The sequence below is a fragment of the Mus pahari genome, chromosome 1 (assembly GCF_900095145.1).
Source record: "Mus pahari chromosome 1, PAHARI_EIJ_v1.1, whole genome shotgun sequence".
Classification (NCBI taxonomy): Eukaryota; Metazoa; Chordata; class Mammalia; order Rodentia; family Muridae; genus Mus; species Mus pahari.
The window spans coordinates 95,355,901-95,369,198 of record NC_034590.1 but is presented as its reverse complement, the minus strand read 5'-3'; the positions used below and the strand labels follow the sequence as shown (position 1 = coordinate 95,369,198).

The 13,298-nt window shown below is 49.8% G+C and overlaps 1 protein-coding gene across 4 annotated transcripts in view; it reads left to right on the top strand.

Moving 5' to 3' along the window:
- Positions 1 to 13,298, top strand: part of Gsg1l (GSG1 like) — a 197,369-nt gene that overhangs the window by 179,011 nt on the left and 5,060 nt on the right. For all 4 annotated transcript variants that reach the window (XM_029532867.1, XM_021209511.1, XM_021209532.2 and 1 more), the window contains one exon: positions 5,623 to 5,693. In XM_029532867.1, the coding sequence (XP_029388727.1) occupies positions 5,623 to 5,693 (71 nt within the window). The remainder of the gene's footprint in view (positions 1 to 5,622; positions 5,694 to 13,298) is intronic.

Sequence of the window (13,298 nt, the reverse complement as noted above, 5' to 3'; positions counted from 1 at the left end):
CAAGGCAACTCTTATACGAAAGTGTTTAATTGGGGGCTGGCTTACAGTTTCAGAGGCTTAGCCTATTATCATGGCTAGGAGCATGGTGCTGGAGCAGGATCCAAGAGCTACATCCTGATCCACAGGCAGCAGACAAAGGCACTGGGCCTGGCTTGAGAAATCCCACCCCCAGTGACACACTTCCTCCAGCAAGGCCACAGCCCGTAATCCTTCTGGTCCTTCTCAAATAGTTCCACTCTCTGATGACTAAAGCACCACAGACACCCTTTCCCATGTGCCACCTCTGCACTTCAGAGACCCATGAAACATGGGAAGTTACAGAAGCCAGAAAAATCATTAATTTTAAATATTGCCCCTCCCTCCACGTACACAACAGCATTTCACTACGCAGCCCTTGGCTAGCTTGGAACTCTCTATATAGACCAGGCTAGCTTGAACACACAGAGATCCATCTGCTTCTACCTTCTGAGAGCTGGAATTAAAGATTTGACCCAAGTTTTAAATTTCTCATTTCTTGGTGTTCTAAGTGTTTTTATTTTTAGCTATGCACAAACCTATAATCTTAGCACTGGGAGATGAAGGCAAGAAGACTATGGGTTCAAGGTTAGCCTGGGCTACATAATGAGACTGTGTCTCAAAATAAAAGTTTTTAATGTGTTATTATTACCAGATCTTAAAGTTGATCTCTCACTGTGCCCGAGTTATGAATTAAGTTTTTCATGGGTGTTTATGGAGGGAAAACAGACTATTGTATAGGATTTGGCACAGCCCTGGGCTTCAGGATCCATTGGGGTCTCAGGGCACCTCCGGTAGATAAGTGGGGATAGCTGTAGTCCACTCTTCCCGCCTCCACCCTTGCTCACCTCATACTTACCTGGGTGAACCTGGCCATCCCCCCACCTGTTCCATTTTTTGACTCCCAGTGGCCGTTACTCAGCAACGCTCTGATGTGACCAGGATAATGGCCCCTCCTCTCCATCCAGAGTGCTGATGGGGCTTCCTTGGTTCCCAGGGCATCATGGAAACCTCCCAGCCTTGCCCTGTATTCTGCCTCATTCTTTGCCAGCCCTGGTGTCTCTGATCTGCTTGCACTCTGGGCATCTGAGCATGAGCAATGATCGTACCATGGCATCATGGCTTGTGGAGCCGGTTGCGCTCCTTCACCATGGGCGCAGTCCTCAGGATGGTGGAAGGGTCTCCTGCCACGACTCAGGAGGTCTCAAGCTGTCCATGGGGCCTTGCAATAGGAGGAAGCCTGTGGATGCTTCGAAGGAGGCATGGAAGATTGGCATTCTGAGGGGACTAATGCTGGAGACTTCATGTGTTTCCACCCTTGCCATTCACAAGATGTCTGCATGCCTCTTTGCAGAAATGGAGACAAAATAAAGTACTCCTCAAGACCAGGCCAGAACTGAACGTGGTGGGGAAACTGTTCTTTCCTAATATATTCCAAATGACTCATCATGCAAAAGAAAGAGAAAAAAATCGAAAATAAAATATCTTTAAGACCCATCATGCTCTCCTTCTCTTGCAACTGCCCTTTTGGTGGGATGTTGTGGAATCTTCATTTACCATCTACAGGTCATTTATTTCTTGTATTCCTTTTAATTCCATCCTTCATCCCTTTCTAAATTGACCATTTAAAATCAATGTGTTTTCTGTCCTTCGAGGCTGTCTTCTGGATCTGTAACTTCTGAGTCTCAGCTCTGTCTTTGAGGAAGCTTTGATGGGACTTCTCAGGGCTCCTTGCAGGGCACCGCTCCAGGTTGGGGTCCTTTGAAATTGTTGTTCCTGGGAGGAGTGTGTCCCCAGGATTTAGAGATTGATGCCCAGAAGATCACAACACTCTCGAACTGCTCCAATTGACACTGCGGATCCACACCAGCATTGGAAGGGATGACAGAGAGTGGGGGGGGGTCCATAGAGGGGTGGTCCATAGGGTAGGAAATGATGGCGGGGGCGTGAGAGGAACATCTGGAAGCAACGTCTGGAAGAAATGGCTAGTTCCTGAACTCCTCCGCTTCTTCCTACTAACTAGTTGGGCAGAGAAACAGTTGTGGCAAGGTCTTGAGTCATGGCTCCCCTCCTGCAGGTCCTACATTATGGGAAAGCCAGGAGACCCAGGCTTAGCAGTTGTTCTGAGATTCAACTGGGATTCACAACCTACCATATTGGCCTCCATGGAGCCTGTTAGAAAAGCATAATCTAGGACTCTCAGAGTCTACATAATTGTGGCTTTGGGTGATACCTGTGCCCATTAAGTTTGGGAAACATTGGGCTGTGAAGCAGAGCAGAGAGCCATCCTCAGGACCCCAGGAGGCAATATGGCCAGCAAGGGTCAGCAGTTGGGCAGAGACTACCTAGTGTTCAGAATTGAGACATCATCTTGGTGGATTTGTCCTTTGATGAGTACGAAGTGTCCTTCCCTATCTCTTTGGATTACTTTTGGTTGTAAGTCTATTTTATTAGATATTAGGATACCTACTCCAGCTTGTTCCATGGATCCATTTGCTTGGAAAACTTTTTTCTAGCCTTTTACTCAGGGTGTCTATCTTTGTTGCTGAGCTGTGTTTCTTGTATGCAGCAGACTGATGGATCCTGTTTATGTATCCACTCTGTTAGCTTATGTCTTTTCACTGGGGGGAATGGAGAGATATTACCACTGATTGTTAGTTCCTGTTATTCTGATGGTGGTATTTGTGTGTGTGTGTGTGTGTGTGTGTGTGTATGTGTGTAAGAGAGAGGGGGCTCTCTTCTTTTGGTTTGTCGGCATGAAGTTATTCATTTCTGTTTGCAAACATCTTCAGAACAGAAGTGGCGGCCAGTGCAGGCTCTCTAGCTGATGCTGGTGGGAGTTTAAGCCTACGTGGTATGCATGTGCAGGTGTGCATACTGAAAATGGAGAGGAAGAAATCCTTTCTCACAGGAAGCACAGAGTCAGATAGTGCCCGCAGTGGCTGGAGACAACTAGCCTGGGGTCAGGGAAGGGAGGCTTTGAGGGTGGTTCTGATGGGATATTGTGCAATGGAGGTCATGCAGGGAATGAGACAAAGCTGATGATGGGACCCTGCCCACCTTGCCCACCTTGGCCCCATTTGGCTGTAGCCCATCTAACCACGTGAGAAGACTCATGAGGCCTGCGGAGGTCTACTGTGCCCTCGTTTCTTTTCCCTCTCTGAGAGCCAGGTGTTGTGTTCAGGGCCCCTCTGCACTGCCACCCCCACCCCTTTGGCTCTTTTGCTTTCTGGACACTGCTCTCAGCTTTAACCATGACTGCCCTTGGGCCTGGGAGAGCAACTCCATGGCTTCAGTGCTGTAACCATCAGTGAGTCAATCCACTGACCCTGGCTGCACCAGAGCACTGACAGCTCAAAGTCTTTCCTCTTCGTCCTTCAAACCATGACTGTCGGTTCAGGCAAGGCAGAGGAGGCTTGGGGCAGGAGGATCTCAAGTTCAGTGCCAGGCTATATAATGGGACCTTGTCTCAAAAGTCATCAAGAAAGCTAACTGGGATGGAAGAAGGGCACACAGGCGGATGCAGCAAAGGAGCACCTCTGTACCTGGAGCTCTGTGGTGACACTGGGTGTGTTGCCGATGATGAGAAGACTGTCAGCTATGAGAATAAAGAGGGCAAATGGCGATGGAAGTTCTGGGTGGATGAGTTTGCCCGGTGCTAGCCACATATAGTGTTAAGCAGCAGGTAATACATGCCCACCCACTGGATGGAGGAATTGAGACAAGGGACATGGGAGACATACAGACCTAAGCGGCCAGTAGAAGGTGGAGCCACAACTCAGGAGAACCTGAGGCCCGGGAAGGTACATGTGCCACATCCAACGTCCCTGTTCCCACCTGCCACCCATCAGAGTGTGAGTTCTGCCAAGCCCCTTTCAGTCCTTCAAAGCACTTTCTGGGTCTCATGTGATGGCTCACACAAAGCAAAATTACTTCCCAAGAAATTTCTGTTCAAATCACCTCGTGACATTTGCAGCTGTTTTCAAACAAGAGCTTGATGTCCCTGGGGGATGTCATGGCCAGGAGCAGCCAAGTTGGAAGCTACCGTGTGGGGACCAGCACAGGCTGGGAACATGAGATGACATCTGACCCAACAAACCAGACCAAAGCCTACTCCTGCTGGGATACAGCACTCCCCCCCCCCCAACTGCCTTTGCTTTTCTCCTTTTTCCTTTTTTTTTTTTTTTTTTTTTTTTATTTATTTTTTTTTTTGTTTTTTTTTTTATTGTTTTTTTCTTTTTTCTTTTTTGAGACAGGGTTTCTCTGTGTAGCCCTGGCTGTCCTGGAACTCACTCTGTAGACCAGGCTGGCCTTGAACTCAGAAATCTACCTGCCTTTACCTCTGGAGTTCTGGGATTAAAGGTGTGTGCCACCACACCCAGCTCTTTTCTCCTCTTAACCTTTGTTGAGACAGGGTCTTGCTTTCAAACTCATGATGTCCCTGTCTCAGCCTCCTCTGCTGCCAGTTTCTGTGTAGAGTCAGTTCTGGCAGATTCTCCAGTGCAGGTCTACATCTGCTGGCTCTGCAGGGCTGTGGCAGAGCTAATAATACCTTAAAGAGAAGGGCTGAGCTTAAAGTGCATCTGGGTGGCAGCCGACCACCCTTCTACAGCCTTCTGGGACTGAGTGTCTGCTTCCAGCAGGAAAACACAGGATCCAAGTGGGACTTTGGAGATCTGAAGATCTGGGCACTGGGGTGGGATGAACTTTGGACCTCAGTTCAGCAGTGACAGTGACAGTGACAGTGAGACTCTGTAGCTCCCAGCTCCCTTTTACCTCATTTTCCTTTTGTGTTTGGTGGGTGCAGTGGTTGTCGTTGCTGTATTAGTAGTAGCAGCCACCACATCATGGCCTCTGCTGTTAGTAGTGACAGCCACCAGTGCACCTCTATAGTTGACTCAAGAACTAAAGCCCAGGAGCTGACACAATATGAGGAAGGAAGACCCACACAGGGCTTAAAACTCCTTTTTCTTATTATCTGTAAATACACTGTAGCTGTCTTCAGACACTCCAGAAGAGGGTGTCAGATCTCATTGCAGATGGTTGTGAACTACAATGTGATTTCTGGGATTTGAACTCAGGACCTTTGGAAGAGGAGTTGGTGCTCTTAACCACTGAGCCATCTCTCTAGCCTGGTTTAAAACTCCTAATAGGTAACTTCTAGCAATAGCCAAGTTGAGACCCACTGGGTTGGCACAAGCAACCTTCTGACAGGAATTAATTTTTATATATGTGTGTAGTGCATCTCCCTTTGTCCCTGTCTTCCTCTTTCCTTCCCTCTCTATCTTCTTCCTCTTCTCCCCTTCATGTGCGTGCATGTGTGCATGCATGCATGCATGTGTGTGTGTGTGTGTGTGTGTGTGTGTGTGTGTGTGTGTGCAAGCCCTGGCTGTGTGTAAAGTTACTGATTGCCTTGCAACCCAATTGTCCCTTGAATACCTCAGTTTCTTTTCCATAGATGGGAAAAGTGGTGCCCATATCTCAGGGTGTGGGCCACAGGTAGAAAGCCACTTTGAAAGTTGTCACAGTGCTTCTCCAGCCCCGGGTATCCTCTGCTCTGCCTGCCTTCTCATTCCAGCCTTGGGGTTTTCTTTTGTTTCTTTCCAGGATTGAGAAGGGGGACGTGAGTGAAGAGGAAGACTTCCGCCTTGCCTGCCGCCACGAGAGATACCCCACCCGTAAGTGCTTACGTGGTGGACAGGGAGCTATACCAGCAGACTCCTCCAGACACACACCACACATGGGAAGCCTGGCCGCTCCAGGCCTGGCCTGACGTCACCAGTGGCCTTTGAGATCAGCCCCTGGGTGGGATCCACCAAGGCAGGGAGAACATCGGACAGATTAGCTTAGGGGCTCTGAGCGCATTCACTTCATCAGCCTTACTCTGACGGACACATTAGGAAGGATGCAGGGCAGCCAGGAGAACAAGTGTCAGCTCCAGACGCCAAAGGGAGGCCGAGCTGAATGTTCCTCACATCAGATAGGAGCTGCCAAAGACGGCAGGTGAGGCAGTTACGACTCAGTGAGCAGCTTCCCCCTGCCAGCTCCATTGCATATGGGTGCTTTTCAGCCTTCCACGACTCCCTAACTCCTAACTCCCACAGGCAGGAAGCTTAGCAGGTAAGTGAATTAAGCCTCAGAGAGGTAGAGTCTTGCCCCAGGTCACACATCCTTGCTAGTTAGCACATATCTCTGCTCTGGAGGCTTCAGCCTATACCTGAGTCTCTATGCTCGAAGGCCAGGAGTACTGGGAGCCGAGTGTAAAGTCCGAGCCCCCCAAACCTCAGCACTCTCTGTCTCTATGTATCTATGTGTCTATCTATGTATATGTTCATCTGTCTCTATATCTATGTGACTGTCTGCCTGCTTGTCTGTCTGTCTATCCATCCATCTATGTATCTGTCACCTCTCATCTGTCTCTCCACTTATTATCTATCTTCCACTGGAGCCTCCGTCTGCCTCATCTGCTGTAGGTCTCTGCTGACCTTCCTGTCCGCATCTCTTGCCTCTCTGTCCAGGCACACGCCTCTGCAGTGAGCTCAGGGTCAGAGGCAGAGAGGGCTGTGCTAGCTGCAGGCAGGGCAGCTTGGAAGCTGGAGTAAGCTCCCGTTTCCTGGGGAACACAATGGTAGCTTGAATGTGACCATGTGGACACATAGATTTCGGGGCTTTCTGATGGCATTGTCAGAGTGGATTAGACTGGGCTCTTCTGGAATCAGACCTGACACATCTCATACACACACACACACACACACACACACACACACACACTCACACACATACAATGACAGGTTGTATCCACTGAACTTCATTTTGCTTAGGGGCTCCAGACATCATAAGCTGGAATGGACACGGGATCAAGGAAGAGGTGAGCAATTGGTTCTAGCTGAGAACATCAGGGCAGTGACACAGGCCTGATACTGTCCCAGCTATGACAGGAACTGTTCAGGTCATTGGTGGTGGCTACCAGAGTGTGGAGCCATGCTGTTGCTAGCTGGCAGTCAGCAGATGTGCCCCCATGATCATTAGAGCAAGAGCAGGGAGAGAGGAGCCTTGGGGTCACAAAGGACTTCTGCAGGAACCTTCAAAGGCATGTGTCACCATCAATAGAAGAATTTGGTAAGAAGCCTTGAGGCTTTGCTGGTGTTGAGTCTGGGGCTGTGGGGCATCTCTGAGATAGAAGGTGGATGGAAGGAGAGCAAAGGCCCACAGGAGAGATGTGAACTGGATGGCTGATGCTGAGATACTACAAGATCCTCTCTGGAGAAGGGCATGTGCAGGGATCTGTGCCCAAGGGCTCCAAAGAGTGAATAGGGAAGGCTTTCTCCATTCTGGCTTCACAGGAGAGAAAAGAGCCTCAGTTCCCAAGCATCTCTGTTCAGTGTCCTCCATTGGGGCAGACAGTAGAGATGGCCGTGCTCCTGGAGCTTCTGGGGACCACCAGGAGTCCTGAGGAAGGATGCCCGTGTCAAAGCGGGGAAGGGATTGGCTTCTCTAAAGAAGTCGTTCCTATGATGCATGTGAGACATTCACTTGTTCCATCCTTCCACCCACCCATTTATCCATCCACCCACCCATCTATCCATCCATCCACCCATTCATCCATCCATCCATCTAACCACCCATCACCCATCCACCCACACATCCATCCATCCATCCACCCATCCATCCATCCACCCACCCATCACCCATCCACCCACACATCCATCCATCCATCCATTACAGCTATTCATCTACCCACCCATCACCCATCCACCCACCCATCCATCCATTCATTCACTCTCTTATTTAATCACTCACTCATTTATCCCTACTCATAGGCTCCTCTGGGCCCCAGAAGCCTGTAGGACAGCAAGGCCCATTCTGTTACTGCACTAGCCAGAGACATCAGGGTGTGGCACCTTATCTAGGGCAAGTACAGGGGCTTGAGAGGATGAGCTCTTTCATTCACTGAGTCAATTCAGCCCGGTGAAAGAAAGAACAAGAAATCCTAGGAGACCAAGAATAGCTCTGGCCAGACATGGTGGCACATTCCTGTCATCCCAGTATTCACAAGCCAAGGTAGGAAGATCATAAGTTTGAGGCCTGCCTGGACTGCATGGTGAGACCTTGTGTCAGCAAACCAAAAGACTGGGCTTATCCAATATCATATAGTCAGGCAGTAACAGAGGGGATGCAGGCTCAGTAGTGTGGAGGAACTGTCTGTGTGGACCCATCTCCCCAGACCGGGTCCTGGGGACAGGAACCCAGCAAGAGCAGAGTGCTAACAGCCTAGAGAAGCAGCCGGTCCCCCAGAACCCGGCCTCTTAGCGGCTGTGGGGTTGCTGCCCAGAAAATATTTTGGAACCGCTTGGGCGAGTTTTGCAATATTTCCTCATGAAGCAGCTGCTCAGATCCTGCCGGGCACAGCTTGCCGGCAGGAGGCATGGGGGAGGAGGGTGTCAGGGAGCCACATTATTAAACACTTGCTGTGTGCGCTCAGCAAAGCTCCTGCCTGCTAGCTCTTTGATGACTGATCCGGACGTTAAGAAGGAAGAATTACCAGGCAACTTTGCTGAGCAGAGGCCTCACATAATCCAGTCTTCGATGAAACCTAGTTCGGCACTGTAAATGTTTCTGTTCACCAAGGGTTCCAGCTCATGCCCCAGGACCCCGGCCTCACCATCCTCCTCCCTTTTGCCACATTAGGCAGCAGCTACACCACATTTAAGCTCTTTCGCTTCCCAGGACCTTTGTACTTGCTGGATACTCTCCCTCTAAAGCTTCGTGGGGTTTGCTTTTTCTCTTAAGCTGTGGACAGGTTTCCCAGGTTCCAGGTTCTTTCCTTCCCAACGTCCGACTCTCTCCGACTCACCGCGTTATCAGGCCCCTGCTTCCCGTTTCTCTCATCTCTCTGAAAAACACCTTGCCCGTCTTGTCCCTGTCTCTAGCCCAAGCACCCAGTTCAGTAAGTACCACACAGTTGGTGTTCAGCGCTTGCCTCTGCACCTCGGAGCATCTCCCACAACTTCCTCCCAGAGCAGCTACTCTGACAAGAAGAGTTATATAAACTTTCTTTCATTTCTAACCACTGCCAAAGCTGCTGTTTCTCCCTTGGTCCTTCTGTGACTTGATTCTGCCACAGCTTCTTGCTCTGAGAAGATGGCTGCCTTTGAGATCTGCCACTGGGGCTTTGCAGTGCCACTAGCTAGCTTGGGAGCACATCAGATGTGACATTTGATGGAATTGATGCTGCCATCCGATCTGGGTATCTGTGTCGTCCTCTGGAGTGACTGGGGTTTGCAGCGCACGGCTCCTGTCAAGTCTGATGCCTGGGACAAGCTTTTGATTTGCCAGGTGTGTCTGTGAGGCGGGGCTCTGCAAGAGCCTGTCGTTCTCAGGACACAGGGACAGCTTGTGGGAGCTCTGTCTAGATGGGCTTTGGCCATAGCTGCCCCCCCCAGAATAGCGCAACGAATTTTAAGGAAGACTTTCTGTGGGCCTTGAGCAACTTGGCGTTTTGATTAGATCAAAATCAAATTCAATAGAACATTGCGAGAGTTGCTTCCGTTATTAAAATGGAAGCAGACCAGACCATATTTTCAAAATAAATATCAAGGCCAATTTCCTGAGCTCAAACAGGCACGCAGCTTGAGGACATCTGAGACCCTGCCATCTGGAGGTCAGGGGTCCCAGCTGGAGTCAGTGCTACCGTGCTGGGGTGGAGATCGAATGGAGAACGATCTCGGTTCAAGCTGGGGTTCATCTGCATTTTGTTTTGAGGTAGAGTTTCACTATGTAGCCCAGGCTGGCCTCAAACTTATCATTTTCCTGTCTCTACCACCTGGATTAGGACGGCAGGTACGTGGCTATGCTCCCAGCACGCTTCTGTGTTTGAAACAGGCTGCCCGTGCCCTTGGGGCCCACTGGTCGCAGAGCCAGTTCAGAGTGGTTCCTGCCTGCTACAGTCTCCTTGGTCATAGACTGGGAGGAAATTGCTGCGTCTAGAGCCAATCCCCTTGACCCATCTTTTTAAGACATGAGCCTGACTCCATCTTGCCAGCTCTGGAGCCAGGCTCCTCCCTGCCTGGGGCATGGGTGGCATGGCATCCCCCAGGGGCCTGCCATCTGCTCACTCCCTGTCTTTGACCTCCAGGCTAACTTTTTCATTCCACTCTCTCCCCACCAGAGTGTTGATATTACCAGCACAGGAGCCTGCTGTCTTTCAGTGGTCATTGTGTGTCCTCCACACAACAGTGAGTCCCCCACAATGATAGTGCCATGCATCCACACAGGTCCCCATGAAATTCTGATATCGATTTGGTCCCTATGAGGTCATCAGTAGTCTTTCTGTCTTGCAGCAAAGAAACTGGCTCTTGGGACTGTCACTTGGCCTGCTCAACTCTATTCATGCTGATGCTTTCCTGTATGTCTGATTTTTGATCCAAGGCAATAGTATTCCAGTCATGCCCGTTGCTAAGAAACACTTGGGGACTCTCATTAAAATATAGGTTGCTGCAGGCAGGGTAGACCATGCCTGTAAGCCAAGCATAGATGAGAGGCAGAAGGATTACAAGTTTGAGGGCATTCTGGGTGACATAGTTGAGATGTGTGGGATCCAGGCTTGTAAAGTACGTCTTATGACAGACTCCTAAAGCCTTAGAGATAGGATGAGTTGTCCTCTGGGCCTGGTGCAGCCCTGGATTCCCTCTGCAACCATGTGTTGCTTACCTTTCTCCAATGACAAGATTGCTGGGCATTCACACCTCCTAAAAGCTTCCCAGGGCTGCCAAGAATCTATTTCACACCTCGTTCCTTCTGCCTGAAATGACCCATCCCTGGCCTCTAACAAGGCAGTAAACAGATTGCAATAGAACCTGGAGCTATTGCAGAGTCCAGCTGCAGAGTCTGGGAATGGCCGCTACCACCCGGTGTCCTGCATCGAGAGCAGCGCGTGTCTCCCTACGCTACTGTCCGGGGCTGTGAGGGTGAAGGTGAAGATACGTTAGGTTTCCATGTCTGTGGCAAAACACTCCACAGAAACAACCTAAGGAAGGAAGGGTCGATTCAGGCTCACAGTTTGAGAGGATTCAACCCATGTTTGCTGTGCCCCCATTGTTGTGAGACTTGGAGAGGCAGAACATCATGACAGAGCAAAGTTGTTCCTTTTGGTGGCCAGACAGCAGAAATCGTAGGGGGCTAGGCCAACATACCCTTAAATGGCTTGTGCCGTGACCTACTTCATTCAAGCTGGCTCCACTTTTCCAGGTTTACTCTGCCCTATAGTCCTTCAGATTTATATTTCATCAGTGAATTAACTAGATCTATTAGGTCAGAGCCCTGGTTCTGGAATGGTTCTGGAAACACCCCACAGGCACCCTGATCTCTTAGGCATCTCTCAGTCTAGTGCACTGGCAATTAAGATGTCATAGTGCTTGTAAGACTAGAGTTTAGGGTTCAAATCCCAATGGAGACACCTTGGGTAAATTACTTCTCCCAGGTGATCCTTGGTCCCTCAGTTACGGACAAGTACAGCACCAGGCAGCTCCTGCCTTACTGAGTGCAGATGACAAGAGTTGGTTCCAGGTGACTGGGACAGCTGTAGTAGTGCTGCTGTCATCACTCACAGCCCTGCCTGTCTCTGTCCCTCCCTGGAAGCATCTAGAAGGCAGACAGTGTTTTCCACGTGTGTAACCCAGCAGTCATGATGACTGGGGACATGCTTAATAAAAGATTCAAGGACTTGGTGGTTCTGGGGATGATGCATCAGGTAGACTTAAGTATGAGGAAGAGACCAGGGTCAGTGAAGGTTCAGAGGCCCAGGGTCCCAGGCAGAGCAGATAAACCCACCCTCCTCAGACTGCACCCTCTCCTTCTCAGGTGGGTCCACTTAAGCCTGGTCCTTGTCTCCAGCCCATATCATGTATTGATTTGAGAGACATATACCATCAGCATGGGGCCAGTGGCTGGGAGCCTGCTGTGGATCCCAGCAGAGCTGGCCTCTGTTCTCTTGTAACATAGAGCCTTAAAGGAGAGACAGGAGGAAATAGGGACTGATATTGCCAATGCATAGTGCATCTGAAGGCCCTCGTGCTGCATAGAGGTATATGGAGAATTAGGAGCCACACTGATGCTGAGCCATCTAGAGCATCATAGTGTGTCTAGCTGCTGGGTCCCCAGAGCTTGGTACCTCAACAGCAGCCTTAATTCCTCTCTCCATCACCCCCCACATATTCTGTGTCTGTCTGTCCTTTTCTCTATCTTTCCTTCTTTTTCTTTCCTTTACAAGGGGTCTCATGTAGCCAAGTGTGGATGGCCTCAAACTCTCTGGGCAGCCAAGAATGACCTTGAACCTCTGATCCTCCTGTTTCTACCTCTAGAGAGATGGGATTACAGATGTGTGTCACCATATCCAGTTGACAAGGTGTTAGGGATTGAACTCAGCAAGCACTCTGTCAACCGATCTACACCCTCAGCCCTGCTGTGCACTGATGTTAGTTTGAGGTGTTAGAGTTTGCAGTGGGATCTTGAGTCTTAGAAGGTGGGTTTCAGAACCATGGACAGTGGGTGTTGCCCAATCTAGTCAACACCCCCCACCACCAGTGATAAACACACACGCGTGCGCGCGCGCGCGCGCGCACACACACACACACACACACACACACACACACACACACACACANACACACACACACACACACAGAGAGAGAGAGAGAGAGAGAGAGAGAGAGAGAGAGAGAGAGAGAGAGAGAGAGAAGCTGCTTCTCAGACATCCCAGATCCTCTACTAATTTGGGCAACCATGAGACCCACTAACCAACCACCTGCCTGCCTTTGGGGTCTCCAGTCCTCGTTCTTCCAGTTACAAAGTGATTCTGGGCAAGTCAGTTCCCTTCTGAGTGCCCCAGTTTCCCCCATGAACACATTCATGGCAGCATTGACATTCTTGGTCTTGATGCACCTTCCCATTCTGTAAGAGCAGAAGTAGGCTAATCCCTTGAGCAGATCCTGGGACAGGCTGCTGGACTTTTGTACCCTCAAGAAAGATCAGAACAGAGTGTGGCACAGACAGACCGGGCCCTTAGACTAGAGCTGGGCAGATATTATGTGTGTCCATGTTTTGATATCAATTAAAAAAAAAAAAAAAGGTCTGGGTGTGATGGAGCAAGCCTGTAACCTAATACTCAGGAGGCTGAGGCAGGAGGATCATAAGGTTGAAACTGGTCTCTCAGCAGTGAGACCCTGTCTCAAAAGCAAACAATAAGAAAGACAACTGAAAGTCATGAAAAATCATCTTTTTAGAGC